General features: G+C 38.4%; 1 protein-coding gene across 1 annotated transcript in view; it reads left to right on the top strand.

The window, feature by feature from the left end:
* Positions 1-26,306, top strand: part of LOC127018657 (collagen alpha-1(XXVIII) chain-like) — a 35,778-nt gene extending 9,472 nt beyond the window's left edge. The window contains exons 11-36 of the mRNA XM_050900381.1: positions 637-705; positions 1,373-1,441; positions 3,369-3,437; positions 5,599-5,667; positions 6,108-6,176; positions 6,268-6,336; positions 7,506-7,574; positions 8,789-8,860; positions 9,453-9,521; positions 11,077-11,148; positions 12,038-12,106; positions 12,487-12,555; positions 14,545-14,613; positions 15,753-15,821; positions 16,512-16,580; positions 18,022-18,090; positions 18,800-18,868; positions 19,693-19,773; positions 20,593-20,628; positions 21,754-21,790; positions 21,915-22,472; positions 23,085-23,278; positions 23,918-24,011; positions 24,096-24,185; positions 25,555-25,743; positions 26,186-26,306. Of these exons, the coding sequence (XP_050756338.1) occupies positions 637-705; positions 1,373-1,441; positions 3,369-3,437; positions 5,599-5,667; positions 6,108-6,176; positions 6,268-6,336; positions 7,506-7,574; positions 8,789-8,860; positions 9,453-9,521; positions 11,077-11,148; positions 12,038-12,106; positions 12,487-12,555; positions 14,545-14,613; positions 15,753-15,821; positions 16,512-16,580; positions 18,022-18,090; positions 18,800-18,868; positions 19,693-19,773; positions 20,593-20,628; positions 21,754-21,790; positions 21,915-22,472; positions 23,085-23,278; positions 23,918-24,011; positions 24,096-24,185; positions 25,555-25,743; positions 26,186-26,193 (2,466 nt within the window). The 3' untranslated portion in view covers positions 26,194-26,306. The remainder of the gene's footprint in view (positions 1-636; positions 706-1,372; positions 1,442-3,368; positions 3,438-5,598; positions 5,668-6,107; positions 6,177-6,267; positions 6,337-7,505; positions 7,575-8,788; positions 8,861-9,452; positions 9,522-11,076; positions 11,149-12,037; positions 12,107-12,486; positions 12,556-14,544; positions 14,614-15,752; positions 15,822-16,511; positions 16,581-18,021; positions 18,091-18,799; positions 18,869-19,692; positions 19,774-20,592; positions 20,629-21,753; positions 21,791-21,914; positions 22,473-23,084; positions 23,279-23,917; positions 24,012-24,095; positions 24,186-25,554; positions 25,744-26,185) is intronic.
* Positions 26,307-27,976: the final 1,670 nt, after the last annotated feature.

Genomic DNA, 27,976 nt, shown 5'->3' with positions numbered 1-27,976 from the left:
TTACTTCTCACTCACCCTATTGTAAATTCCAGGTATACCAATGCAGATTACTTCATTCTGTGGTTCTGTGATGACTTGATATCTTTATCATAGTAGTTTAATGGAAGATGCAAATATCACTGGATATTACAGACAATTATGGGAACTGTTTTAACTTCATTAAGAGAGACCACAGTTACACTTTGCTTCTCAAAAAAACCTTAAACTGAGTAATTCAGCCAAGGCTAAGGAGTTCTTCAGCTACTGAAAGGAATATCGTTGTGGAGAAAAACTTGAAAATAAGTTTATAAAGGACATTATCTCTTTTGATATCTCTCCTTTGCACCATATTTAGAATGCCTGCTGGCCAACAGTGAGACATAGAGCAGTTGGGTGTCAAAACTCTTATATCCCACATGAAATGAAACATTTTTCCTTTTGTTTAATCTGGTATCACTTTGTACAGGAAATATCTATGCTCTTAATAAAGGGAATTTTGAAGCACTGAAAGGGTGAACAGAGGAAGTATTGTGTAAGACAATTCCAATGGGCTGAAATTCAGGATATACAAAAAATGAACTTAGAAACTGAGTTAAACTGATTTCCCTAGACACGAATTTATAAGCAGAATTGTTTCTTTTTTCGTTCTTTGAAAAGGGTGAAAGAGGTCTCCCTGGGTCACCTGGCTTGCCTGGAGAGACTGGAATAGGACTGCCAGGCCCAAAGGTACAAGCATCTCTCATCTTCTATATTACATGTATTGTAGGATAAGAACGAGGACTGAGACAGCTGAGATAATATACTTGCTGGTACATGAGAAACTTCAAGCCCCCAAATGCTGTTTTTATGGTACTGGAAAGGTATTTTGTATGTTAATCAAAACTGTTGGGGAAAAAAAAAGTACATTTCAAGTATGTACTTCAAAGGACTTTTTTACAGTAGTTCTTACGCTTGACATAACTCAATCTAAGCAGTGTATGGCTAAGTAAAAATGCATACATAGTCTTAAACAAAAATTACCCTGTGAAAAACAGGCTTGTTGGTTTGGATGACTGGCATAAAGAAAACAGAAACACTATGATAGGAATAGTGACTTCTTGTAAAAGGACAATAAGTGAAACATAATGTACTAGGAATATGATGGGAACAATTACCCGTTTAGATTCAACATTGTCTTCTCTCAAATGCAGAACTGAGGCTGTGAAACTGCACCAGTTCAATGTCTGTTGGGCCTTGCATGCTGTATGACTCTGAGGACACTCAGATTTTCTCTGCCATTCCTGTACTCACCTACATCAAGTATTTCAAGCACAGAATGTCTGATGAGTTGTTATATGCTGCACACATACAAATACCTGAATCAGGCATTTTCAAAATACATCTTTGTTTGAAGGGTGACACCGGTTTGACAGGAAGACCGGGCCCTGTTGGCCCACCCGGAGTTGGTGAGCCAGGACTTATGGTATGTCTATTTTTTATTTGGTGAGAGGGAAGCAGGACAGAAAGGAAAAATTCTCAGTGCTTCCCTGTTAAAAGGGATATATGTGTGTTAAATGATACCATCTCTTTTCTTTCTTCCACTAGTTCTCACTCTCATACATACTACGTTGTCCAACTTTCATTTCCCTCAATAAACTGGAAATGTTTCCAATTCCTTAACTTTTCTAATTATCTTAGTCTCCAAAACAGCTATGAAAAAATAACACCTTATGCAAAACCACATAAATATTTAAATAAATCTGTCCCCTGATAGATTCAAATCCACATGTGGTAACTTTGAAGTTGACTGCTTTGCAGTATCATTAGAACATTAACATCAGCATGGCTTTGAGGGAGAGACTCCATTTCAACCACTGTAACATTAGAAACAGTCATACCTTAACAACCTCCATAAAGACATTCAGATTGCATAAGTGGTCCCAGGTAACAATTTGGCCAGTATTACCTTTACCGGAGATAACAGAGGGAGAAATAAAAAAAGCGTTGACTTTCAGAATTTATAGTAGGTTTGACTCTGAAGTCTCTTCTTTCTTTTCCTTCCCTTCCTCCTCCTGGTAGTTGTAAACTCAACCTCTTTGTGGCAATTCAGGAAATCAGTTTGCCAATTTTATGTCGCTTTTTTTCAAGGTGTCAGACAGCACCTTTTACTGAGCTATTTACAATACAGCAGACTCAAATTAATTTCTCATCACCTGGATGAAAGACCCCTAGGTGCAACCACAAGCGAAATTTTATGCAGTTTTTTCACAAGTAGCTTTTCTCCATTGACAAGGAAAGATGTGTAATAATCATTTCAAAAGAGGTGCTCCCATGAAAAACAGAAAGATGGTTTGGTAAGCAAACTGACTGATCTCAAACTTGCTTGAAAATACACTACTGGAGAGGAGTGAGTTCTCGTTGAAGAGCCCAAAGAAAAGAGCATTACTAATAAGGCCAGTGGTGACAGTCAGTCAAAGTGGGACAGTAATGCTTCCTGAGTCTCTTCAATAACAGCATAGAGAAAAGAGCCCCCTTTGTGGGGGAAGAGGTGCCTGTGATGTGCATCTTTGTTAGCCACAACAGCTGTACTGGTGTAACAAGAGATTCTGATTTAAAAGAAATATACTAAAGGTGTTCTTAAAATTTACTTTAAAGTGTATTTGCTTCAAAAGAGTTTTCTTTTTATGGCTGAATGCAGTGTAATTATCTTTACCTAAGAACTAGGCATAATTCTGAAGCTCTATGCAGAAGAAGCAGAAGCATATTTAGGCTATGCAGAGCCAAATCTTCCAGCATTCTGTGATATGTGTGTAATCTCAAGGAATAAATCAGAGGGAAAAAAAAAAACAGATGCGGGAAAACACTGTGAAACAGGCTCAATATGCACAGGTTTTGGACTTGCATTTAGTGAAAGGTTTTAGTTGTCTTACTTGCCCCTTGTGCTCCTATCAGATCTGCTTTCAAAAAGAGAAGGGCATGCTCTTCACCAATTATAGTCAAATCTCTCTACAGCTACATCTTCTTCAGTACTACTCTGCATGGTCTTTAATCTGGTTCTTGCCGTCTCTCATGATTATACTGATATATTAATAAGGATTAGTAACAATTTGTAAACCAAACTAAAGTTTAGGGAGTGACGATTTCAAAAGTATAAGGAACAGGAATTTCAGCTACATAACCTGTGATTCATAAGTAACCAGAAAAGTAAAACTGTCTGCCTTGTTATTGCTGCAGGCCAAAATGCTCATCATTTATTCATTGTGAATATTGTATTACTATATTATTTTTAACAGGTTATAACTACACCAACATTTAAAGATGTGCTTAAAACCGACAATGACATAGAACATGCTGCTGTTGATTTGAGTGATTAATACCTATTCTAGGCCATTTTAAACTTATGTTAACAGGGGCCTCAAGGACCACAAGGTGTTCAAGGAGAAAGAGGTTCACCAGGAGAAGGGCTTCCAGGAGCAAAGGTACAGCAGTCGAAGGGTTTTAAGACCAGAGCAGCACCATTAAGTGAGTGCATGCCAAAACAAGTCCATAGCAGACAAGGGAATCTGAGAAAGTAGCTTGTAAATTAATATTAAAATTTCGCATCAATTAACCCAATGTATTTTCATAGAACTTAGTTGGTCCAAACATGACTTCTAGGCACCGCTCGCCTTTGGGGCCTGTAAAGCCAATATTTAATTCATCTGATGCTTGATTTGTGGGATATAACCCTCAAAAGAATTCCAGCTATAATCTTAAAACAGCCTCGAGCATCTGACTTTAACTAAAATATTATAAAAGTGATTCCTAGATGAAAAATTTAGCTTTTTGTTGTTGCTTTTTTCTAAATCCTTATATGTAGAGATCTTTGCTGTCACTAAAGACAGGCTTCTAAGCTTCTTAAATACCTCAGGCACTGACTTATGCATTTTAGCAGAAGTCTGAATTCAGTCTGTGGGAAAAGAAAGCTGCTGTTACTAATTTTCAGATCCAGTGGAAGTAATGACAGTAGTAGTTGCACCTACATGGACGGACTCACTAGACCCACCGCTAGCTCCTTTTGCTGCCTGCTGAAAACCAGCTCCCAGGCTGAGTTGTCCCTTTGACCTTTGGTTACAAGAACAAAGTGACACAGCTTGTACATGAAGCTAAATAAATAACTAAATGTTTCACTCATTTTTATGCACACACCAAGGCAATTTTGGTTGGGAAAAAATAAAAAATTGTGTCGCAGAGGCAGGCCCCAACTGTCCCTTTACTAAAACTCTTAGCATTTTTGCTTAGCACAATACTGTAGTCAGCTAGGTTTAAATTTGACTACTGCTAGCAACATAGTATCTTCAAACATCCAGTATATATTTTATGATGAATTATGTAAATTATCTAACCTCATTGTTGATGGCTTGTATTTGCTTAGCAGATCTCATGCATGAAAACAAACAAAAAAACGATTTGAAGAAAAGGCATTTAGAAATCACTCCATGGCCACTGAAATACCAATTCATGTGGGAAGAAACACTACAACTATTAAGTAAAGCACAGCAACAATGCACAGTGGGAACAAATACAGAATAACACATAATCTAACCAAAACTATTGAGCAATTGAGATAGGCAGAATAAAATAATCAAAGTGGAATTCTGCCAGCATTATTGGAACTCTTGATTCTATAAAAAATGCACTACTTTTTAATGCCAAGTCTGACCTGGAGCCAAGCATGTATCAACAGAGTCTATACATATCTCTAATCCTATTTATGGCTGCCAAGTATGTCAGCTCTCTCGTTTTAAACACATTTGAAACAGGTGATGTGTTAATCTAAAGCAAATTTTACAGTTGCTTTCTTCAGAACGTTTTTACTACAAGCTCACAGTTCAGTAAAAAGGAAAATGAAGGCAGGTGTTCTAAAGCATCAGGAGTAAAGAATGTTATTTTAAACAGAAATCCACATAATGTATTTCAGTCAAAGTTTAAATTCGTTACTAGGGAGAGAAAAGACCTGTCTGGGTGTAACTTTATTGCTTTGGGTGATTCTGTGACAATTTACAGAAGTTAACAATCTGTCTCTACATGTTGTATTAATAGAAGTACAAGAAACCACAATATTTATGTCGTTATTAGTAACCTGCATTTTCCCCAAGACCACTGTTTTGTAAATAAACATTTAGAAACACAATGACATTTACTAATAGACTTCTACAACAATACAGTTTGGCCTGGTCTTTATTCTGGCAAAATTCTTAGTGAGAGCCAGATCCTCATTGCCACACTTTAATGAGATTAACCCATGAGACAAGCAGAATTCAGCTTTCAGTTAGTCTCATTACTCAGACCTGCTGACATTTAAATCAGTTGTGGTTTATCCATTGATTTGAGGGGAAGCAGGACAGGACCTTAAGCAATCGAGGTCGGCAGAAAGATAAAAAGAAGCTTGTTCAGCTCTTTCATCAGCAATTTCAAACTGCAGAGCAAGCTCATTTGAAAAGATGACCTCTTTGGTATCCTGGAAAACAGATCCCTGAGCTACTTTCTGGTTCTTCTTGTTTTGGTTTTCATGATGACAGAGCAAACAGTGTCTCTAGTTACTTCAGAGAGAACAGCTGTGTGTTTCTACAGTTAACAACATATTATTTTTTCATGTAGGGAGACCGTGGTTTTGATGGACCAAAAGGCCCTCGTGGACTTCCAGGCATCAGCATAAAAGGTGAAAAGGTGAGCAGTAAATACACCAGGGGATTAACAAAGTGCCAATAAATCTACATAATACAGGGAATACAGGATTGATATTCACTACAAAAGGTGTAATGAGGTGAGGAACCCACAACAGGCCCTGGATGATAAGGTATTTTGTAGAGAGATTTATGCCCAATAAACTCTCCCAACCTATTTTAACATCTCTTCATATTAAAATAGGAAATGTTAGAAAAAGCATCTGATTCTGTGGGAAAGCTGACGTTTAAGAAGGGAAAAAGAGACTAGCAGTTGTTTGCAACTGAACCAGCAGGGAATAAATGCGTATATGAAAGATAAAAGGTCAGATCCCCAGCTTCACTGACTTCAAGAGAGGTTAAGTCAACATGTACTAGCACGGGAGCTGTCCCAAATTGTTTCTGTATCTTTACACAACTAAGCAATTGTACTTTGTTTGCCAGGGTGAATTTGGTCCTCCTGGTTTACCTGGGCCAATTGGATTACCTGGAATTGGAATCCAAGGAGAGAAGGTGCAGTTTTCACTTCCCCCCCACCCCACACTTAAATGTGTAGTAACAGAGAATATTTTATTTTTAATAATTACTTAACTAATCTTTTCAGGGAGTGGAAGGCCCAAAAGGACCACCTGGCTCTAGAGGGCTACCAGGACAGGGACTACCTGGACCAAAGGTTAGGGAATTTTCTGAATTAAATGCTACTGTGCTGTTTTTACTGTTATGTTTCCTGATTAAGAAATGGTCTGTCTCTATCCTTATGCTTGTTAAAGTGCTGAACACCAGTCTAAGTATTGACATAGCTGCAGGAAATTATTTTCTTTATTAATATTATTAAACTGTGCAGCAGATCCTACTCCACTGAAAAGCCTTGATAAACCAATGCCGTAGCTATCTATTCAGGTTTTGGCTTGGCTCACCACAGAAGCTTTGAGGTACTACATATCAGACAGTGAACTGCACTTTGTCCAATATGTTTCCACAGAAAAGGTTGTCTGCCTTGAACTTGCAGTTTCATCACATCAGGTGCAGGCACAGGGAATCAATTCCAAAAAGTAGTTGCATTTAACACAGAGAACACCAAAATTTCAATATCATCTTTTATCCTCACAGTACTGTTTCCCTTTCAGAAAAATATATACATACCTTACAGATTGCCTGCGTGCCTTGTTACTTCTGCTGCCTGTTGTCTCACCTGACTTTGTGTATTTACTGTATCTAGGATTTAAGAATGGGCCAAGGTATAATGAAGATTACCTTTGCTGAAGGAAAACTGTCAGAATAATTTAGCCTTGACTGATTCGCAAAATACAGAACTGTTAATGAAAGATGTCACCCTTAAAGTGTTTGGAATGCAGATTTAAAGTGATTTTCTGAAAGAGGTGACAGATAAAGTTCTGAATGACTGAAGGCTATTAAAGCATAGTATAAAGGAACTAGAGGTGTAATTGGGTCAAGGGTCCATGCCAGGTAAAGTATTTTGCAGCATCAGAGATCACCTCTTACATTTTAAGTGATTGTGCAGGGATATGCTTTACCACTGGTAAAAAGAAAGAGAAGGGTGAATTGTCTGTGGATGTCAGATATGCTCCTGAAATATCAGCTACTTTAGCGGGAAACATTCACAGGGACATATAATTATAGATTTATAGCATTAATCATTTCCACCAACAACTTTTTGGTGACAGCTCAAAACATGCTGCAGATTCCCAGTCTTTGTGACCAAGGGTTTAACACATCATACTAAAGACAATATCAAACTAATCTTTCTTTAAATACAAGCAACGAAGAATATGCTTTTATATTTTTCCATGAAATGCTGTTAAAAAACAATTTCTACTCAAGGGTGAACAAGGCTTGCCAGGAGAGACTGGAGTGCCAGGAGAAAGAGGTATTGGAGAACCTGGTTCTAAGGTACATTGTTAATAGAGGAATTATTTATTTATTTATTCTGATTTGAAATTTGTGTTTCCTGAGTATCCTCCCTGTAGACACTTAAAAATAGGTTTAGAAATAAAAATTAGGTTCTTAGTTTTTAAAATTTTTAACACAAACTTTCAATAAACTCCAGAAATGGGAACATTTTAAATACACCAGTTCTGTACAAAAGTAGTAAGATTTATTGTGACTGAAAATTTTCACATGCCTGGCCCATGCTCAAGTGAGTGTTGCATACAGCTCACTTACAGCTCTGTCCAGAAAACCATCCAGAATATTAAATAGTTGCCAGAACTCACAGTCCCCAGCATAAGCTAAACTAAGCCAGAGCTGGTGAAATAAAAGCACTGAACAGTGGTTATTGTGCTGTTCCTTCCCTTTTCACACAAGACAGGATGTAAACAGCGGTAGCTACATTCTCACACCTTCGTATGGGAAACAAGCTGTGCTACTAGACAGAAAGCACACTTGCTTAGAGAAGCAGCTGTAACCAGATTATCTTAGTGCTAGAGTGACCAAGAAATTAACCAGCTCCTATGTCATTAACAGCCAGATTAACATAAAATATGGGAACAGATGAAAAAGTACTACTGTGTGGAAAGGCACAGGGCTGTCCTGGTTTTGCTCTTGTTTGTTAGGGCTTTGGGACAGGGGTTGGAAAAGGAAAGAAATTGTTAAATTTCTTTCTTTAATTTCACAAAATACGGTAATGCTGCGTGAATGCATTTGACCCCAAATGATATTGTTTCATCTAAAACCAAGTCAGGCTCTTGAACCTTACATAAATAGGCCGATGACAATTCCACTGCCGTTAATAGATTTGCACTGATATTCACCAGCAAGATGTGAATCATCATGTCACAGTCAGCTCTATCTGATATTTATTTCAAATGCCGCCACTTAACGAAATGATGGCATTATTTTTTAAGAATGAGCTGGAGCATTAGTAGCTAATAATATTAATTGCATAGATCAAATGCACAGTTCAAACAATCAGATGGTAGGATAGTTCCAGATACATGAGGGTTGTCTTTATAAAAAAAGGGCAAGATCTGGGTTCATATGCATAAATGTTTGCTATAAATATATATACAGTTTAGTAAACTTTTTAAAATAGATTTCCTTCATTCAGAGAAAGAATAGTACCAAGTCTGCATTTAATAGAAGGACTTACTTTTTATTGATGTCAGGGTGAGCCAGGCCCTTCAGGACTGGCAGGTGTGCCTGGTCTTCCAGGAGAAGATGGAGCCCCTGGACAAAAGGTTGGTTCATCTCTGTCTGCAGTCTACCTGCTTTCCTCCAAGCATTCCTACTGTTCTCCCTGTGCTAATACCCAAACCTAGAAGAGAGAGTGTTCATGGACAAGGGGAAAAGTAGCACATTTTTCAGTGAAAAAAATTCTCTTTCAAAGATACTTTTTTAGGGAAAACTTTACTTTTTTTTTCTTTTGGGTGGGGGGGTTGTCTTATCTTGTTTACAGTTGTTGGCTTTTTTTAATCCACCAAATGCCCTGCAACTCAGAAGGGAAACCACTAAAATGGCTACAGGCAACCTTTCATAGCCTTCTGATCATGGTATTTTCGTAGAATCAGAAACCCCATATATTTAAAGATTATACAGAGTGTTCAGCCGTCACTAAGGAAGCATGCTACTTCGCGCATTCCACCCAGAGTTTTACAATGGTTGCTTCTGAATATGGCAAGAAAATGCTGGGCCCACTGACATCAGTGGGAGTTTTGCCATTGACTCTAAAAGGTCTATGATTTTAATGAGCTTATTCAAGTGAATACAGAGTTGATCTTGCACCATGTCAATGCAGTACTCTGAAATGCTGCTTTGATTTTTCTATTCAAGGGTGAACCAGGGTTACCTGGTCTTAGAGGTCCTGAAGGTGCTCCAGGGATTGGAATACAGGGGGAAAAGGTGAGAATTTCTTACTAAAGGTGACATTCTGTCATGGTTTAACCCCAGCCAGCAACTAAGCACCTTTGGCTAGTTCGGGTCAGCTGTCCTGGCTATGCTCCCTCCCAGCTTCCTGCACACCTGCTTGCTGGCAGAGCATGGGAAACTGAAAAATCCTTGACTTAAGATAAGCGCTACTTAGCAACAACTAAAACATCAGCATGTTATCAACAGTATTCTCACACTAAATCCAAAACACAGCTCTATACCAGCTACTAAGAAGAAAATTAACTCTATCCCAGCCAAAACCAGGACACATTCAAAATTGTAATGTTCCAGGAACAGGTTTGTCAAAGCCTTCTCTTTTTTGGTCTATTATAAGTAACGAAAAAATATACCTCAAGGAATAGGTTAATGAATGCTTCTAGAAGTGGTTAACTGCAGAGTTTATTTCAGCCTCAGCCTAAAACAACAACTTTTTAAATAGCAAAGTTAATAAAAGACCACCCAGGACATCTTTTTCATAAATTTGTTTTGGAAATGACAGCACAACAGTTCAGTGGCTCACAATTACCAGTACCTGTGGTAGTATCTGGTCTAAGAAGTTCACAAAGAGCTAACTGGGAATACTACCTCTCTTAGTAGGAATAACTGGGTCGATCATCTAGGTTCTGGCTTTTGTACTGGTCTTCTGTACTGATTCACAGGTGGGGAAGTAATTCCAGTTTCTCATATCAGCATCTGTATCCTGTGAAATAGACACTGGAAATTGCTGGAATAGTTGTCCCAGACATTGGACAAGACATACAGAGATTAATGTCACAAAAGAAGAGAAATAAGATATTAAGTATCACAATTGCAAGAAGCTGGAAGGACTAAAAAACAGTGTAGGAAGGAAAATCAAGGCATCCACCTGTTTTCAGGTTATTTTGGTAGGGATTACATGCAGATGACATCATGCAGCAATAAAATTAATTACTGTATTGGAACTTTTTCAGAATGATTCTGGACTCATAGCTGTTTCATTTTTGTTGCAATTATTACAGCCTAATAATATGCTTAAATAGCAGTTATCCCTTTACAAACTTTACACTAGCTATTCTTAGCTTTTTCTGCCCGGAGGTGTAAGCTGATCAATCAGAGAGGGCATCGTCAATTGATTGGCCCTATTTGCCTCTGAATAAAAAAAAAGTACCTTTGAGTGAATTATCTTTTCCTGTTTTGATTATATCTCTTAGGTAGTATCTTTTTCATGTAATTACTTAACTTGATTTTTCAGCTGCAAGGATACAATCTTTAAGACTCCTTTTGGTTCTTATTTTTTTCACAGTATTCCCTGGTAAGTCGGTTAATTTAATTTCAGATGAAATCTACATAGTTTTAACTGTACAAATCCAAAACTGGACAATTACTGAGCAGAATTAACTGACTTGCCAATGAAGGCAATAGGAACAGTTCATGTGCACCAGCTACAAGATAGAACTTCACTATCTTTCACTGATATTTACAATTACTTTCAGTTAACACATTCTTAATATTATTTGGTATGTGTGACGTGTCTTCTCCATTTTTGTAGGGAGATCAAGGTCAGAGAGGAATACGTGGATTAACAGGGCCAACAGGAGTGCCTGGACCTGCTGGATCTAAAGTAGGTTTATTACCACGTTATGTGTGTAAAATAGCCTCCCAAAGCTGTGCTTTGTTCTAGATCTCAGAAACAACTGTCCCGGAATGAACCAGCTTCTTCAAAAATAATTTAAAAAAAAAAGTTCAGCTAAGGCTTCTCTTAGCAAGACACACCATGATCCCTATAAACATCTAGAAGCATTTTTTAAAAAACTTTGCATTTACCGTATTGCTTCCCTGTCGGTTTGGAAGAAGTTAAGGGACACTAATACTGGTATTTTTATGCTGAAATATTTGGGAAGGTAGTATGGTGTATGGCATATACATATGTGACAGGACTTTATTTTCCCTTACACTGACTCATGGCTGATACTCTTTTATGGATTTGGAGTTTCTATTCAAATATTCAGTACTCACTGAAAGTGAGAGAAGGGCTACTCCAGGTTTATCCTCCAGTTTCTTATTAAGTCTTTTGCTATTTATACACACAAGAGTGTGTATTTCCACATAAGAGGAAAAATAAAAGGGGGTAAAAAAATACACTGAAAGGACTATTTTAAAAAATCTACTCTAATAGAAAAATATACATGTTTTCAGTGTACCTACACAGCTGGGCAGGAAGCCTTGAGTGCTGGATGTGCTGGACCAAGTCTTGAATACACTAACAAAAGGATTTCTAATAACATGTATTTGTTCAGTGACTGAGAAGAATCTCATTTCCATTGAGAAATCAGAAGTATGCTTGTTATCAGTTTTTCAAATAGTTAGATTTCACTCCACATAGAATATTAGAAATTCTAATAGATTTTTAATGGAATATTATAAATTGTTGCATAAATGTTTTCTCTATGAGGTGTTCATGCTCACTTTCAGAAAAATCCATCGGTTTTGCTCTCTTTCCTTCACTGCAGGGAGAGCCTGGTGCGCCAGGACGTCTTGGAATGCCAGGCCCTCCTGGAAGAGCTGTGCCTGGACCAAAGGTAACATCCACACTCCAGCTCCTAGTGCGTATAAATACAGGGTGAAAACTGTGAAGCAGGCCATGCTATTATTCGTGTAAATAATTTCAGCCTTATGAGGTCAACTAAAACTTCTTCTAGTTCCCACCATGCCCTGGTATTAACTGTATGCCAGCTTGACGTGTGGTCTACCTATGTTCATTTCCTTGTTTTGGATAACCTTGGGTATCAAAATACTTTTCTTTCTTCTCCTTTTGGTGTTTAATGCTTGCAATAGCAATAAATAAAATTAGCTATTACATTTGATATATATAAATCTGTATAACAGAAATCCAAAACCACAGTCTGTGATTGGTGTTTAATAAAATACATAACTAGAGTATGTGTTTTCTTCATTGCAGGGTGACATTGGGCTACCTGGTCTTGCTGGACCAACTGGAGAACCAGGTTTTGGGCTTCCTGGGGCAAAGGTAGCTCCTAAATTGGTAAACTAATTTCTGATAGAACTGTAAAATAAGGCAGGATTTCAGTGAAGCAACAGCAAATTGCCTAGGATGGCCAAGTGTTCCACAGTTCTTAACGTGTATGTCGTACAACACTGGCAGAGTATAAGGATTTTCAGAGCCAGAAAACCATGGCTGGTCAATCTTCCAGACTCCATGAACCGTAAGATTTCACATGGCAGAGAACCGGGAGAAAAATGACTGGTTTTAATTGATGAGGAGTGAATGCAGAGAGAACACCTGATTTATGTGCTTAAACCAGCCTACCTGTCAAGCACAGTTAATTTTCCTCAGCCAGGCTCCTTTGCTTCATTCCTAATTTTGACACAGCGTAATCCACATACTCCAAAAAGATCTCAGGACATGGGCCAAACTGGCAATGTGAGAAGAGATGCCTTAAGTAGTGGAAGAAGAACATGAACAAGTAGCTAATTTTTAAGGACTTCTCTCTAGCACTTCTCTAGTGTTACCTAGATTCAACCTTTGTAAGCCCATTCCAGGGCTGATTTTGTCTGAACACCAAGAAACTTGGGACATATAAACCTGTGTTTCTGAAAATAAACCAGATCCCGCCTCCCCTTTTTTTTTTTACTTAGTGAATTTGACAGTACTTTTGAGTATAGCCCTTATCCCTTGTTTTCTGAGTGAACTGAACACAGTTAACAGAAGCATAAGAAACATGTAACAATCTGTATCCCTTTTTGATCAGTTAGTGGTTTTCAAGATCTTTAAATCTATTTTCATCAGGAGGAGATGATGATGATGGAATCATGTACTTTTCTGGTACAGTCCAGTTAATTCAGAGAACTGCATGTTGTGCTATTTCTGGGAATCCAACACGAATCAACCAACAGGAAGCAGGTCCTTTGCTCAGAGTTGCAAGTCTCTCTCCCTCAGCCTTGAGCCCCCGAAGCTCTTTCAATTGGGCAACACAGCATGTTTCCGTGACTATGTTCTTCACTTTTTGCTGTCTTAGTGGTTTTGCTGTTGCTTCACTCAGACACACATCTGCACTAAGATGTACAGGGTAAAACCTTTTACAGTCTCATTTTTGTAAATTATTTTTGCATGGGCCTTTGCTTGCCACTGTTATGCATGCCCATATTTTGGGTAGCTACAGGGACAAACACGATCTTGATCATCCACCCAGTTGTAACTCTGAGCAACTCAGTGCACCACCCAGTATGGCTGGGAGGGTTAAAGTCCTCTTAGTTTTCCTGGTAAATTTGTTCCTGAGATTCTCCAGCTACCTGGATCCATGAAAGGAGCTTAACTGTATGTCTCCGATAGGAAGCTCCTGTTATACTCAATAGCTTTAACGAGGTTCCACAGCATTATAGGAAAATACAATTCTGGAACAACAAAACCAGACAGGAACCTTGTGATAGAAAACAACATTTTTAAATTGGCCACACAAACCACTGTTGTCCCCTGCCCTACATCCTTTGTCTCACCACACAAACATACAGCATGTGCAGAAGCTACACAGTTTTCCCAATGCTCTGCAGCAGTTTACCTATCTTCAATTATAAGAACTACATAAAGTAGCTACTGAGTAATTCAGTTCCCATGCTAGACTTTTGGCTGTCTGTCAGTTTGGGCACGTTCCCCCAAAGCTGTAATAATATTAATCATGATAAAAATATGGGGAATGTGACTGAAGTCATTCCTCCTTATATGTAGGCCACAAATGACAACAGACAGAGCTCTTGAAAAAGATTCAAATTAGTGACTTAGAAGTGAAAGGTCCTGTAAATCCTCAGCACTATTAAATATCCCAGTTTTAGTCCAGGATTAATAATCTACAATAATCATTCACATAGTAAAATAAATTAGCAGATAGACAGATAAAATCAACTTACAGTATTTTTGCCAAAGAAGTTTCACTTTCATGGAAAATTTCCTGCTAGCAATTGTATTGGCATTCACCTCAGCTGTTTTTCCTGCCTTCATCAGGGTGACCGAGGTCTTCCAGGACCCCCCGGGCCCTTTGGGCCAAAAGGAGATGGTTACCCCGGCCCACCTGTAAGTTTATTGACAATTTTTTTAATGTGAATTGGGAACAAATAGGTGCTACACCAAAGTGTCCATGGCTGACATGCTAGGAAAGATTTGCTGGTCTAAAAGCCTAAAAAGGCTCCTCAACTGTGGAAATCCATTTCAGCATAGAAGGAAAAAGAACTCTCTCTCTGAAATAGTCCAAGACCTTCCATGTCCTCCACTCCTCCTGATTACACAATGTAACGTATTCCAAGTGGGGCTTTTTTTTCTCCCATAGTATCACTGATGTTTCAATTGGTTCCCTCAATATCTTGATGTAGGATACTGTCTTCTGCCCAACCATACAAAATTCATTCCTAAACAGGAGAATATAGCCCAGCTAAGCTGTGTCCACATACACGGGTGTGAACTCACGGCAACGCTATCTTCCAGAACCACTAAAAAAGCAACTACTGTCCCAAGAGCCAGAAGAGCAAACCGTCCTCAGTTCTGTTCATCAGGTTGTTGAAAGTGTGGCAAAGAATTGGTTGATCTACTTTACAGCCCTTTACAGCGGTCTTTACTGGTAGATATGACCAATCCCTGCAAAAAGGATACAAAGAGAAAAGGCTCCTTCCTCTCCCTTCCTTGCACATGTATGCAGCACTGGCCTCACGTAGCTAGTCTGCTCAACAGTGTGCTCCACCAGCCCTGGCAGTTACGTGCCTGTGCAGTGAGGAAGTCCCAGGAAGATTGCTGGCTAGAATCAGGGAGTTTGGTGATATACTAGCATTTATCTGTGCTAAAGACAACAGTAGAAGTGCATGCAATTGCCACACTGAGGAATAAAAATTAATGAATGTCAAAATGGAAATTGGAATTCAATTTATAATAATTCCTGATATTTTTGTGCAATCCAATGCAGAACTGCTTCTGCACCTGCCTCTCCGGATCAGACTCCTCTGTCTTCAAACACATGCAAGCCTCCTGCATGACATGCAACACATGCAAATGCCATTGACACCACTTCTGGCTTATCAGAGTAGAATGTAACCAATTGTAGACCACAGTGATCCCACTAAGAGACAATATATTCAAGATACTACCATATTAATGTTAACAAAAGCATGTAATCAATCTAGCCATAAATTAAATTAATATTCTGTCTGTGCATATAATTTCAGGGTTTGCCAGGCCTTCCTGGGATTCCTGGTGAACAAGGCCCAGATGGAGTTGGACTACCAGGACCTAAGGTACAGACCTCAACTTCTAGAAAAGTAAATGCATGTGTGTACTCTACTTCATGCAGATATAATTCCTACCCATAGGTCACAGTCAGAATACCTTTTTAATCCAGCTTTAACTTACTTGTCAGTACATAAAAGGTAGATCCCATAGAAGATCTCTAAGCTTCACTTCAGAAGTCATCCTGATGCTGATTGCGGGATTACTGGAATTACAGGCAACTGAAGGATTGACTACAGCTATTTAAATATGCTTAATGTCTCTTAAAAGGATGTACGTCTTTTTTCCACTCACCTCAAAGCCCTAGCTGTCTGAAGGCACTGATAGGAAAAAAGCTAGAACAGTGCAATGTGAACATAGAGTCTGATTCAACTGACAGGCAGCAAGCAAAAACATTCTTTTTTTGTTTGGGGAACCTGGAGTTCATTTTATGATATGGGATTTGTAATTCCTGTGTAACTATTGCACAATTGACCATACATGTCTTGAATATGTTTAGATCACTAGCCACTGTTCATCCCCAATAACTTTCTTGTCCTGCCTGCAGTATTCATGGGTTAGCATTGTTTAGACTTGCACTGTGCTGTTCAATAATTCTCTCTTTGTCTCATTTGAGTACAACAGATGCTGGGAATTCTAGAGATAAATTAAACTTTGGTATTCATTACTTACTTATTTTTTAAAGTATCAACTTTCAGGGTGATCCCGGTAGTAGAGGACCAATTGGTCTCCCAGGTCCCCCAGGAGAAGGCCTGCCAGGACCAAAAGTAAGCCATTTAAACAATTATGTCTCCCATTGTCTATTCTCTAAAAAAGAAAAAAAAAGTGTAGTATAAAAATGTGTGATCATGCATACACATCTGCATGTTTTCTGTCTTCACTCTTCACTAGAAACAACTAATCCAACAAATAAGATAACTAAGAAATACAGTGTCTTTATTTTGTAGAAAATCAAAAATGTTTCTGGTGACTAGCCATAAACCATGGCCTTCTTCCTATTGCATATGATAAATTATAAAGTGATAATCTTGCAGTGAAGATCAATGACAAAACATTTAGCTCCTGCAGACATTAGCTGCAATTGAGTAGCAAAAATATCTTCAGACCTAGCATTGGTCAGAATTAATGGCCTGGCAAGCACTTACCATGTCTTGCCTATACTACTGTTACAGCTACAGGCATGATGTTGAGTTGTTCTAGAATTAATTCCTCTTTTTTACTGTATAAAGTAAATCAATAATCATCTAATGACCAACATGATGACCAATCCCTGCAAAAAGGATTATTTGTGTAATTATAATATACACCATGACAAAGGCCTGGAAATAATTGTAACTATAAAAAGCAATTTTCACTATGCAACTTCCCAAATTGGAAACTCTTATGCTCCTACAGCTCAGCTTTAGAAGTCAATTAATACAAAAGAACTGTTTTAGAATGTAAATGTAAATGAACTGAACAAGGTCGAATGAAAGATTTTGCAACATAATAATGTATTACCTGCACAATGTGGCTTATTGGTCCCAGAGGTTCACTTCATGTGGCATGAAGGCTAGGGCCAGAGCTAAGCAGTGGTGAAACACTTCCCCAGCCAGTGCCAGCCCCAAGGACTGGCATGTGCACAGGATCCTTACAAATGAGGAAATTGAGAATTTCATGCAGGGATACTGGAATAGCAATATAGGTATAAAATTAATATTACTATGTGGGTTTTGATTGCTTCCTATGAATAACATATGGAACTGAAACATTTTCTCTAGAGTTCTTTTAAAAACTAGCTTATAAGTTAGCAACAAGTGTTTATTTGCAATGCCACATTAGTATGTACGTCTATAGGTCTTACTCTGTAAGCTTAATGGTGATGAAAGATAACACAACAACAATAATCCTCTCTTAAATCTTAATTCAGTCTCCAATGTCCCACCAATACAATCCATCCTTCAATGCAATGTATATCTCTATCAGCAAGGTGATTCATGTTCAATGAGCATTAAGCCCTGAGTGACTCCTTTGAAGTATAAACTGGATTTTAATAATCTCATAAAGGATAAAAAGAGTCTTTGTCAGCTAGAGCAATCTTATCCTCACTACTTATAAAAAGACATCAATTTGGTAGAGGATGGACAGGAAATTACATGGTCGCATAACAATTTATTGTGTATTTTTATTATGAATATTGTATTTAACGCATGCAGGGCTTCTCTCTAGGGAACCATAGGACGCCCAGGGCCACCTGGCTCTCTGGGACCTCCTGGTGAAGGTATTCAAGGAATTAAGGTAAAAAGACTCAGTGTCTTCAATATTTAACCTGTGTTGAGTGGTCAATGTGACCATCACAGTGTTAACGAGATTTCACATTGTTTCTTATACAAGGAGAGCCTCAGGCTAGAAAATGAGAAGGATAACATGAGGACCTACAAAGTATGTTCTGTCCCTACTGCTGTAAACAATAAGCCCAAGGGTGTGTATATTGAGGGAGGGGGAAGCAGGGGCATCTTTTATCAGTGAAAGATAGTGTTACAAAATTAAAAATACTATTCCCTCTTCCCCAACTCTCATGCCCACGGAGACAGTCTGAAGTAGTTATATGAACTACCACCTATGGTAGAGAAAGAGCCTCCATCCTGAATCTGTGTAATATTAATTTTTCCCTGTAATATGCACTTTTACCCAAAGCATAGATCAGATGAGACAGACTCAAAAGACAGAAATAAGAAAGGGAGAATGAGAAGGAATAAAATGGGATGGAAAGAGGGAACAGGAGAATTAGAACCAATAATGATCATAGGGTTTTTCACTATTACGTATCTTTAGAGTAGACATACTGATGAAGTATTTGAGAAACAGAAGCTAGCTACCACATTGTCTCAAGTGCCTCAAGACACTTGTTAAAATGCAGTTTGAAACACTTTCTCTTTGAACGTTTAAAATTAATGCAGGATGAATGATTACAAAGGGTTAATATCACTACCTGGATTATCATTAGGGGGAACAAGGAATTCAAGGAATGCCAGGACCACGAGGCCCTCCTGGAGAAGGGCTTTTGGGACAGAAGGTATGATATCTGAATCAGAGATAATATCCTAGATTGAAGCCAACATACTGAAAATGCTCATTACAGTCAGCTCTCACTGAAGGCATGTGAATTCTGTGAAAAGGGAATGGGGATTTGGGAAAACCCCAGTCGTTCATGTGACTCTTTTAATAGCAGCATCTCTTTCAGTGTTGCTTATTTTAATATCATATGAGGCTTATCTTCTACTGCAATTAGAAGAAATATAGATATTAGATTTAATATCACTGCCTTTCTTTTACCCACCCACTGTGCAAAATTTGGGGACTACATCAATGTTAAGAAAAAGAGAAATGTGGGTTGGAATCAGTTTTTGGATGAGATCACATCAGCTCAGAAAGGCTGTACAAAGTCCCATAGCCTACTAAAAATCAAACCAAGTCATCTGTTTTCTATTCCAAACACCTTTTCTGGGCCAAAAGATTTCTCAAAGTGATATTCCCATTATTCATTCCAACTACATCCTTGCCTTTCTTCTCAGTTTCCCTACTATTATCTTATTTTTCTCAGACACAGATAATAATTTCCATCATGCAGTATCCCATGAAACCCCTCTGTCTGCATCTACTTGAGATGGTTCATTGTTCAAACTGCTTCAGCTATTTTTTCCCATAAAAATGCTTAGCCAATACTACAAGTTATTTGTGAAATTCACAAATACCAATTTATTTAAATGATCTCTAACAAAGATTTCTAACTCATGTCAGAAGCCAAAGGTGAATTCAACAAAGGCAGCTAGAGAGAAATGTGAAGTGTAGTAAAAACTGACTTACACTTTCTGTCTGCTTACCAACATGGTTTTAAAGGGAGATCGAGGAGCTACAGGTGAAAAGGGGAAAAAAGGAGAAAAAGGTGATGTGGGTGACCCCGGTTTATCTGGAGAACCTGTGAGTAACTCAGGTTTATCATGTCTGTTTTCTTAAACTGCTGAAAAATAAAGCTGGGTTGTATGTTCTTGCTACTTAACTACATATAATCTGAAATACTTAAGAAACTGAAACTATGAAAACCTTTAAAAGCACAAAGAAGACATTTCCATGCTGAACACCCCACTTCCCACAGATGTGGTTTCTTTCTTAAGGCAGTGAAAGACAATTGCCATGTTTTAAGACAAAACTATGCAATTCTATTCTATGGCTACCAAGTAACTGTAGCTCAGACTTTCCCCTCAAAGCTGATGAACAGATGAAGGGAGGCAAAATGGCAACTTCTGCTGATACGCAGGTCCCCAAAAGCTGGAAAGCAAAATGTGGTCCCCTCTATTCTGACATTTGCATACTATTAAGTAGGGTTACATAAACACCATTGCTGTTCTTGCCCTGACACTGGCCCTATTAGACTCACATATGATAAAGCAGAATTCTGATCATTCCAGGGTGTCAGGCAGGTATACAGTCTCTTGAGAAAGAAAACAAACACAACATGGTAGACAGGAAAGCTTTGCGCAGATTCTCCCTTTCTAATGCAAAACTGACAATCAGTGATCCAGTGGGAGACTTGAAGTCATCCAATTCTTATGAAAACCTCACCACCTTAGGAGGCTGTAGATACTGCATGCACAAGGTAATATCACAAGAACACTACTTTTTCTAGCCAAAGTTCTTATTCGCCAGATATTATTCTAATAACGGTATTGATGAAGTCATATTCTGAATTACAATGTTACTAACTAATTGCAGTAACTTAATTAACAATCATTGTTACAGGGCAAAACTGGACCAAAGGGAGAGCAAGGCCTAACAGTAAGCAAATTCCATTATTTAAATCCCATTATGGCAAGATATAAACAATACAAGATACTATCAGATGAAATGTATCCTATGTTAATTATTTTGGAAAGAGCTTTCTGACTAGAATTGGTCTCAGTAATAATATAGAAAGAAACCATGCAAAGGTTTCTGACCTTGTCTCATCTAATTTATGCTGAAATGGAATTTAAAGTTCCTGGTGATTTTAGGTATTTTTCTGCTATGTGTTCTTTTACAGTTAGTAGTATGTACCTGCTGCAGGGAAATTTTTTAAAAATTATTTAAGAGTTTAAAGAGCAAAGATCTTCAAACCTATCATGGTCTATCATGCTATAAACTTAATTATATTTCTGCTAAGCCTGAACTGCACTAGACCCAAATTCAGTAAAGCATGTCAGTGAGTATATAAATTCTACTGAAGTTTATAATGGAAGCTGAGCAGCAGTAGCAAAAGGCTGTATTTGAAAGACTGACTCAATGCCAAATGAGTCCTGTCACGCACTTCAAATGATTGCTCTAATAATGAGAAACACTTTGCTTGCATGTCACGGAAGCTATCACTTCTCTGAACAGACAGCTCTGAAGGCAGCAGCTTTTTTTTTGCTGCTGAAAGCTGGGTAATACAGTGGGCCAGGTACACTAGGGTTCACAAATCCCAATTCCATTCTGTGTTGGCGCTCTCTGTCATATGCCAGCTCACTACAAGCAGTATGCTTCCTGAAGCTGGGTCTATTTCTCCACTCCCAATACATTTAAAAGGGATATCCATATTATTCAGATGCTAAAACATGAATGGGTTTTGACTTTAAGTTTTAATGAGAACCAAATCATCACAAAACATTCTTTACAATAACAGTAGTTAATTGTTTTAGATAGAGGTGTTACTGTGTTGTCAAGTTAATGATTCCTATATGCCATATAAAACAGTTCATTGTAAAATGTGGGACTCATTCCAAGTTTGGAAGGTCAGGTTTGAAAGTTAAACAGTAAGATTTTTTGTAAGACCCTGTAGGACACAGATATTCATTATGAACAAAATCTTTAGTAGTGTCAATATTATACCTCATTTGAAAGAGGCAAATTGTAAAATATTTTTATATTTAATTTTTTCATATCCAGAGAGAAGATATAATTAAATTAATTAAAGAGATATGTGGTAAGTACTCAGGAAATCTTTAATTTCAGATTCTATTTTTTCTTCATTACATTTACATTCTTCTTATCCAAAAGGATACCAAGTCAAGGCATCATGATCTGTTTTTTTTATTTTTCCTTTGCAGGTTGCGGTATTAAATGTAAGGAAATTCCTATGGAGCTTGTATTTGTGATTGACAGCTCTGAGAGTGTGGGACCAGAAAATTTTGAGATTATCAAAGACTTTGTAACTGCTTTAGTAGACAGAGTAACCGTAGGCAGAAATGCTACCAGAATTGGCCTTGTGTTATACAGTTTAGAAGTTCGGCTAGAATTTGGTCTCAACAAATATACAACTCAACAGGATGTTAAGCAAGCAATTAGAAAAATGCAATACATGGGAGAAGGCACTTACACAGGAACTGCTATCCGTAAAGCAACCCAGGAAGGATTTTTTGGTGCTCGAACAGGAGTGCGAAAAGTAGCTATTGTGCTAACAGATGGCCAAGCAGACAAGAGAGAAGCTGTAAAACTAGATATTGTCGTTCGAGAGGCTCATGCAGCAAACATCGAAATGTATGCAATAGGAATTGTAAATACTTCGGATCCAACACAGGCTGAGTTTGTGCGTGAACTAAATCTGATTGCTTCAGATCCAGACAGAGAACACATGTATCTCATTGATGACTTTAATACCCTTCCAGGTGCGTTCATTGCAGTTTTATTCTGCATTGTATCTGACGCTTCTCAGAATGGGGTGGGGGAGAAGCATTATCTTTGTGGATATGTTATGTTTTGATGCTGATCAGGATTAGTTACAAGGTGCAAAGTAATAGGAACCTAGCGATGCAGATTCCCTTCTTTTAAGGAGTCATGTCATAGGGCAATGATTCATCACGCCAACGGGGGATGTCACCTACAGCGTAGGAAAACAGCTGCTTAAACTAGATTTCTAAGCTGAGTAAGTGCTCATGCACTGTAAATCTGCTGGACTGGAAACCAGAATCAAACCTACTGGGGTAAATTCTACTTATTCCCTTCCATTGGGAAATAACCCATTCTCATTGGGTTATTCACATGAGCAAGGTAAGCAGTTATCTTCCCACTACCAATTAGTAGTTGTTACTAAGCTCAGATGAACACCTTTAGGCAAGTTCATTGTATTGTGTACCATGTAGAGGACTTCTTAGATACATATAAATAATCCAAAGGAGTCCTGGATTTACATGTGTATTATTTATGTATATAAATAATCCAAATTCAAAAAATACATTGAATTTCTCAGTATGATGAGTTTTTTACTTTTTTTTAAACAGCTCTGGAGTCCAAATTAGTCAACCAGTTTTGTGAAGATGAACATGGTACCTTAATATACAACCGTAATGGAAATGGTGCAAGCATAAATGGACCATCTCTCCATTCAGTATCTTCAAGTTCTTTAAATTACATACTTCAGAACAACAATGTTAACAGACAATCACTTTCAGCGCAGACACCTGGAGTATCTACAGTAGAAATTCCTCCAAGTCTTGGCGATCTTCCTCAACCATTAGCTCCGGTATGAAAATTCAGCAGGCTTTGATGAGCAAAAATTTTATATATATATCCTTCTCTTGTTGCCTGAGGTAATATGTAACTTTCCCCCTACTTTTCTACAGGACAGGTACTGTAACAGCTCTGTTAACTTGGTATGGTTGGAGCTGGTTGTTCTGAGTAAGAGTTCTGAAGTTGCATGCAGGCAGTTATCTAATGGCTATAATTTATTCCTGATAATGTTACAAGGATTATTATTCCTGTGTTTAACACAATAATATTTGTGCCACAGTGTGAAACATAACGTTATTAAAATACAATTACACTGTAATAATTAAGTCTAAGAATAGTAATTAAACTCAATTGTATTCTATATTTTTAAGTTTATAAATAAAATTCTGTAAAGGCCAACTAAAAAAAAATATATATCCCAGGTTTAGGACTGACAACCCTCCTGGTAAACCAACCAAGTGAGGTTAAAATCCTGATTCTTAACACTGAAGTTAGGGTAAATGGGAAGGAAAAACTTCAGAAAACCTCTAGTGATGAAGGACTTGTTCACTTTGAGACACTTCACAGTATCTGAAAAGCAAAGAAAATCAAATGCTTATTTCAGACCAAAGTACCTCCTGTGGTAGTATATGAAGCCTATGAAGAGGAACAAGAGGAGGAGGAGGAACAGTCATCCTTGCTAACAGTGGACACTAGAGGTATTTTTATCATCATTCATTTCTTCATCTTCATTTTTGGCTGATCAAAAACCAATGTCTCATTCTGTTTCTTTTCACCTGCAGCTGTGGTACCATTATTGCCATCTAAACCACCATCATCAGATAAAGTGATGACATCATCTCTTGCAACTGCAGGGCTCACACCAAGACCAGGTTATAGATCATAACTAGTTTTTCACTTTGTTCCCTCTTATCCTGATACTAACTTTTCATAAGGCTTTAAATCAGAGTAGTTTTGTTCCACTCTCTGAAGATTTCATGAGCCCATGCTGTGGAAGAGAATCCACTTCAGGATTTTATAACAGATCTAGGTGCAGTTCTTGTCCAGCCTGTTCACCAGTTCCTGTCTTCCCAAATTCCAAATCCCACTGCTCCACTTACAGCAGAAGCAAGGTCAGCTATAACCTGAGACAGAGCTCATAAATGGCATCAAGAGAACATAGTGCTAGCTGAGGTGGGCCAGTGAGCAGGTAATGCATCAGCCAAGAAGGGGCAGTCTATGGAGATGGGAGGCTTCATTAAAGACAGAGAAGATAATTATTTCAGAATTGGACAGAGGAGAAATAGGAAAAAATGGTGTTTAGTCATTTGAAGGAAAGTGTAGTAATTAGCTGACTGCTCAAATGATTGTTTCTTTTCATATGAAATGTCCAAATGTATCCTGTTCCTCATTTGGGGGATTCACACTTTAGAGTTCCAGTAATAGTGTATTATGATGGGAGCAACAGAAGAGAGCAACAGAAATATGTTCCCATGCTTCCTGGGAACATGGGCATGACTATTATTCTGTCTCTGGCAATAACTTTTTTTTCCTAAAGTACCAAGATACCAGTTGCCAAAGACAAAATATTGATGTCACAACATTAAACTTGAAGGAAAAGTATTTCCTATCTCATGGTATCATTAAAGTGAGTGAGACTAGATTAGTATGTCACAGTCCTCTAATGCATATCTGTAGGAATCATTAGACCAACAAGCTTTACATTTGAACTTAACTAGTATGTACATAATTACTACCATTGTATTAGATAAGTAGGACAAACGTCTTACAAAAGAAAGACTAAAGTTTTATATTATTCTCACTATTCTAATGCCTCTTCCCCCACACCACAAACAGAACTAATGTACTGAAGCAATGTACTGCAGAAGCATGATGGTCGTACTTGTGGTTTGAAAATAGCAGATGCAACTAGCTTACAGCTCTTTGCCTTACAATTTTGGGTTGCTCACAAGACTGGCTGCTGATAGATTTCAAAATTATCAGATTCATATTGTTTGCTCTTCTTGTATGTGAAGCCATACTACTATTATTTCTGGAGTTACTAGAACCATGCCAGTGAAGGAACAGTTTACTTGACCTACTAAGATGCACTTTTAACTTGCCTTCAATGCTAACATCTTTAGAAGTGAATCTTAAACCGCTGTATAACATTAGCAGAAAAAATAAAATAAAATCAGAGTTTAAAAGTTAAAATCTATGCAGTACAATTCACTCTTACAAACTGACTTCTTTTTATTTTAGAAAGTACCCTGAACCTCCAGTGCAAGTTAAGGTTGGATCAAGGGCCATGCCGTGTTTATATCATAAAATGGTATTATGATAAACAAGCCAATGCTTGTGCTCAGTTTTGGTATGGTGGCTGCGATGGAAACGCAAACCGCTTTGAGAGTGAAGAGGAATGTAGAAAGGCTTGTGTATTTTTTTCTGGAGGTAGGAATTGTCTCTACATTAATAACGAGCAAGTTGAATCTACTGATTGATTGGGTTTGTTATCAAGTATCCAGCATGGTATGTAAAACCAAACCCACTAATTTAAAGAATGTTAACATTATGAAGTCATATGCTCACTAATTAAAAAAATGTCTTCCTATGCAAGCTCACTTTAAATCTTTTTGCATATATTGTATGATGTAGTCCTTATGTAACAAAATAGCAATTTTTCAGCAGTATCAAGAGTACAAAATTTCCTTTTTGCTAAGGTATAGTAAGACCAGTGTAGCATTTGCCATAGTAATTGCCCTTCCTTCACCTAGATCTTTAAATACTACCATTGTACAATCCCTAACTATACCTAATTTTAAATTATATATATGGCTTTGGAAAGCAATCTTTGGTCATTAAAATTATGTAATTTCTTTTCTCTCTGTTACAGAAATCTGATATTTGGCATGGATTCTGCAATGAAGAGTTCGCTTTTTTAAGCAAAAGTGTTCCCACAAATCCTATTTTAATATTTCAAGCATAAAATATCAATTTCCAAATTACATGCAGAGTACTAGTCAGTACAGATAAATACAGCAAATGCATCAACTTGTGGCCTACGTGCTCTCCGGGTCACGAGACAGGGAGGTGGCTCAGCTACCCACCTTTCCCAACCACATCACTTACACTTAGTCCTTTTTTCTGTAAACTTTCCTGTTTCCGTTAGCTAGCAAGACACATGACAAATGCAGTTAAAACACATCCACAGATTTATATGAGTGACTATACGAATAGCTGGCATCACTAAATTAGGTTAGTTCATGTCTAAAGTGGCCCTTGACATGTGTTTCTCTTCTGAAAGCCAAATCTAATTTTTAAATGCATTTTAGTATTTTCATCTCTTTTTAAAAAACTTTTTAAACTCATGTTCAAAACATCAAACGCAGCATATTTTTTATTGCCTGTCACTGCCATATTGCTTTTTACATTTATGTCTGCCTGTATATGATGTATTTCCTATTACTTGACTTATATACTTAAAAGGTTGTTTCTAATAAAACATTTCTGGTTTTACTGCCAGGACAGAGAATGGACAATGGTACCTTTACAGGACTAAAAACTTACCTCACAGCTAAGTTACACTTACTGTGTAATGTGCGCCTGATGTAACTGGATTTCTGCCACAGCCCTGAACAAGACTGAATGTGTCAGATTAGGCACTCCTGCATATGAAACCCAATGATCATTTTTGGCTGGGTTTGTGGGTTTTTTCCCTGAACAAATGGTAAGTTCAGCATATCAACAAAAAATGGAATTTGGCCTCAAGCCAAACACCCTCCACCCTTCCTACTTCAAGAGCCCCCGACGGCACTCCGGCTGGGGCCGCAGCAGAACCCCGCCGTGACACGGCGGCACGACGCTCTTCCCGCCAGCGCGGTAGGAGGCAGGGCGGAGGGAGAGAAGGAGGGACCGGCAGCGCCGCCGCCATTTTTTACTTCATCGCATTTCTATCAACTTCCAGGGGGGTCACCACGGCCCACTCACCAATTCAGGGACCAGCTCCAGGGAAAGAACTGTCAAAGGACAAGTTTCTTCCTATGATTCGTACTTAAGAGTATTTTTTTTATTTGAAAGTGGTAGGATACTGCAATTAAAATTCGCCTAGATACAATTTTCAAGTTATTCCAAATTAAAAATAATACATCCCATCTAGTTTAAAAAAAAAAGAACACAACAAAAACAAAACCCACAGGACTTAAGGCTGTAATTTACCGAGTAAGCGAGGGTTTCACAGCTTTTACGTTTACCGACTGTACAGGGGTTTGGTTTAACGATCGTCCACAGCAATACAGATGTTACCTTGTACCAGACAAAACTTAAGACGCGAGAAAAATCTGCAACTACTGCATGTTCCAACGACTCATAGCACTCCGCTCTCCTTCCCAAACGTTCACAAACGCCAGGCCGTGGGCGTTGCCGAGGGCGTACAACCACGCCACCAGGCCCGCCGCAAGGCACAACGGCCAGAGCGCGGAAGGCAGCGGGCAAGCCCGGGCCCCCCTACCACACAGCCCGCCGCCACCGCGGCCGCTACCTCAGCCAACCCAGGGGCGGGGCTAGGGCAGGCGGGAGAGCGGGCGGCACCTCCACGTGCAGCGCCGCAGCCAATCCCGATCGCTGCGGGAGCGCGAGACACCACTCTCGTTGCCACGGCGGCGCGCGGAGTCGCGCGAGCGGCGCG

Source organism: Gymnogyps californianus, chromosome 7, assembly GCF_018139145.2.
Source record: "Gymnogyps californianus isolate 813 chromosome 7, ASM1813914v2, whole genome shotgun sequence".
NCBI lineage: Eukaryota > Metazoa > Chordata > Aves > Accipitriformes > Cathartidae > Gymnogyps > Gymnogyps californianus.
This window is presented reverse-complemented; position numbering and strand designations above follow the sequence as displayed.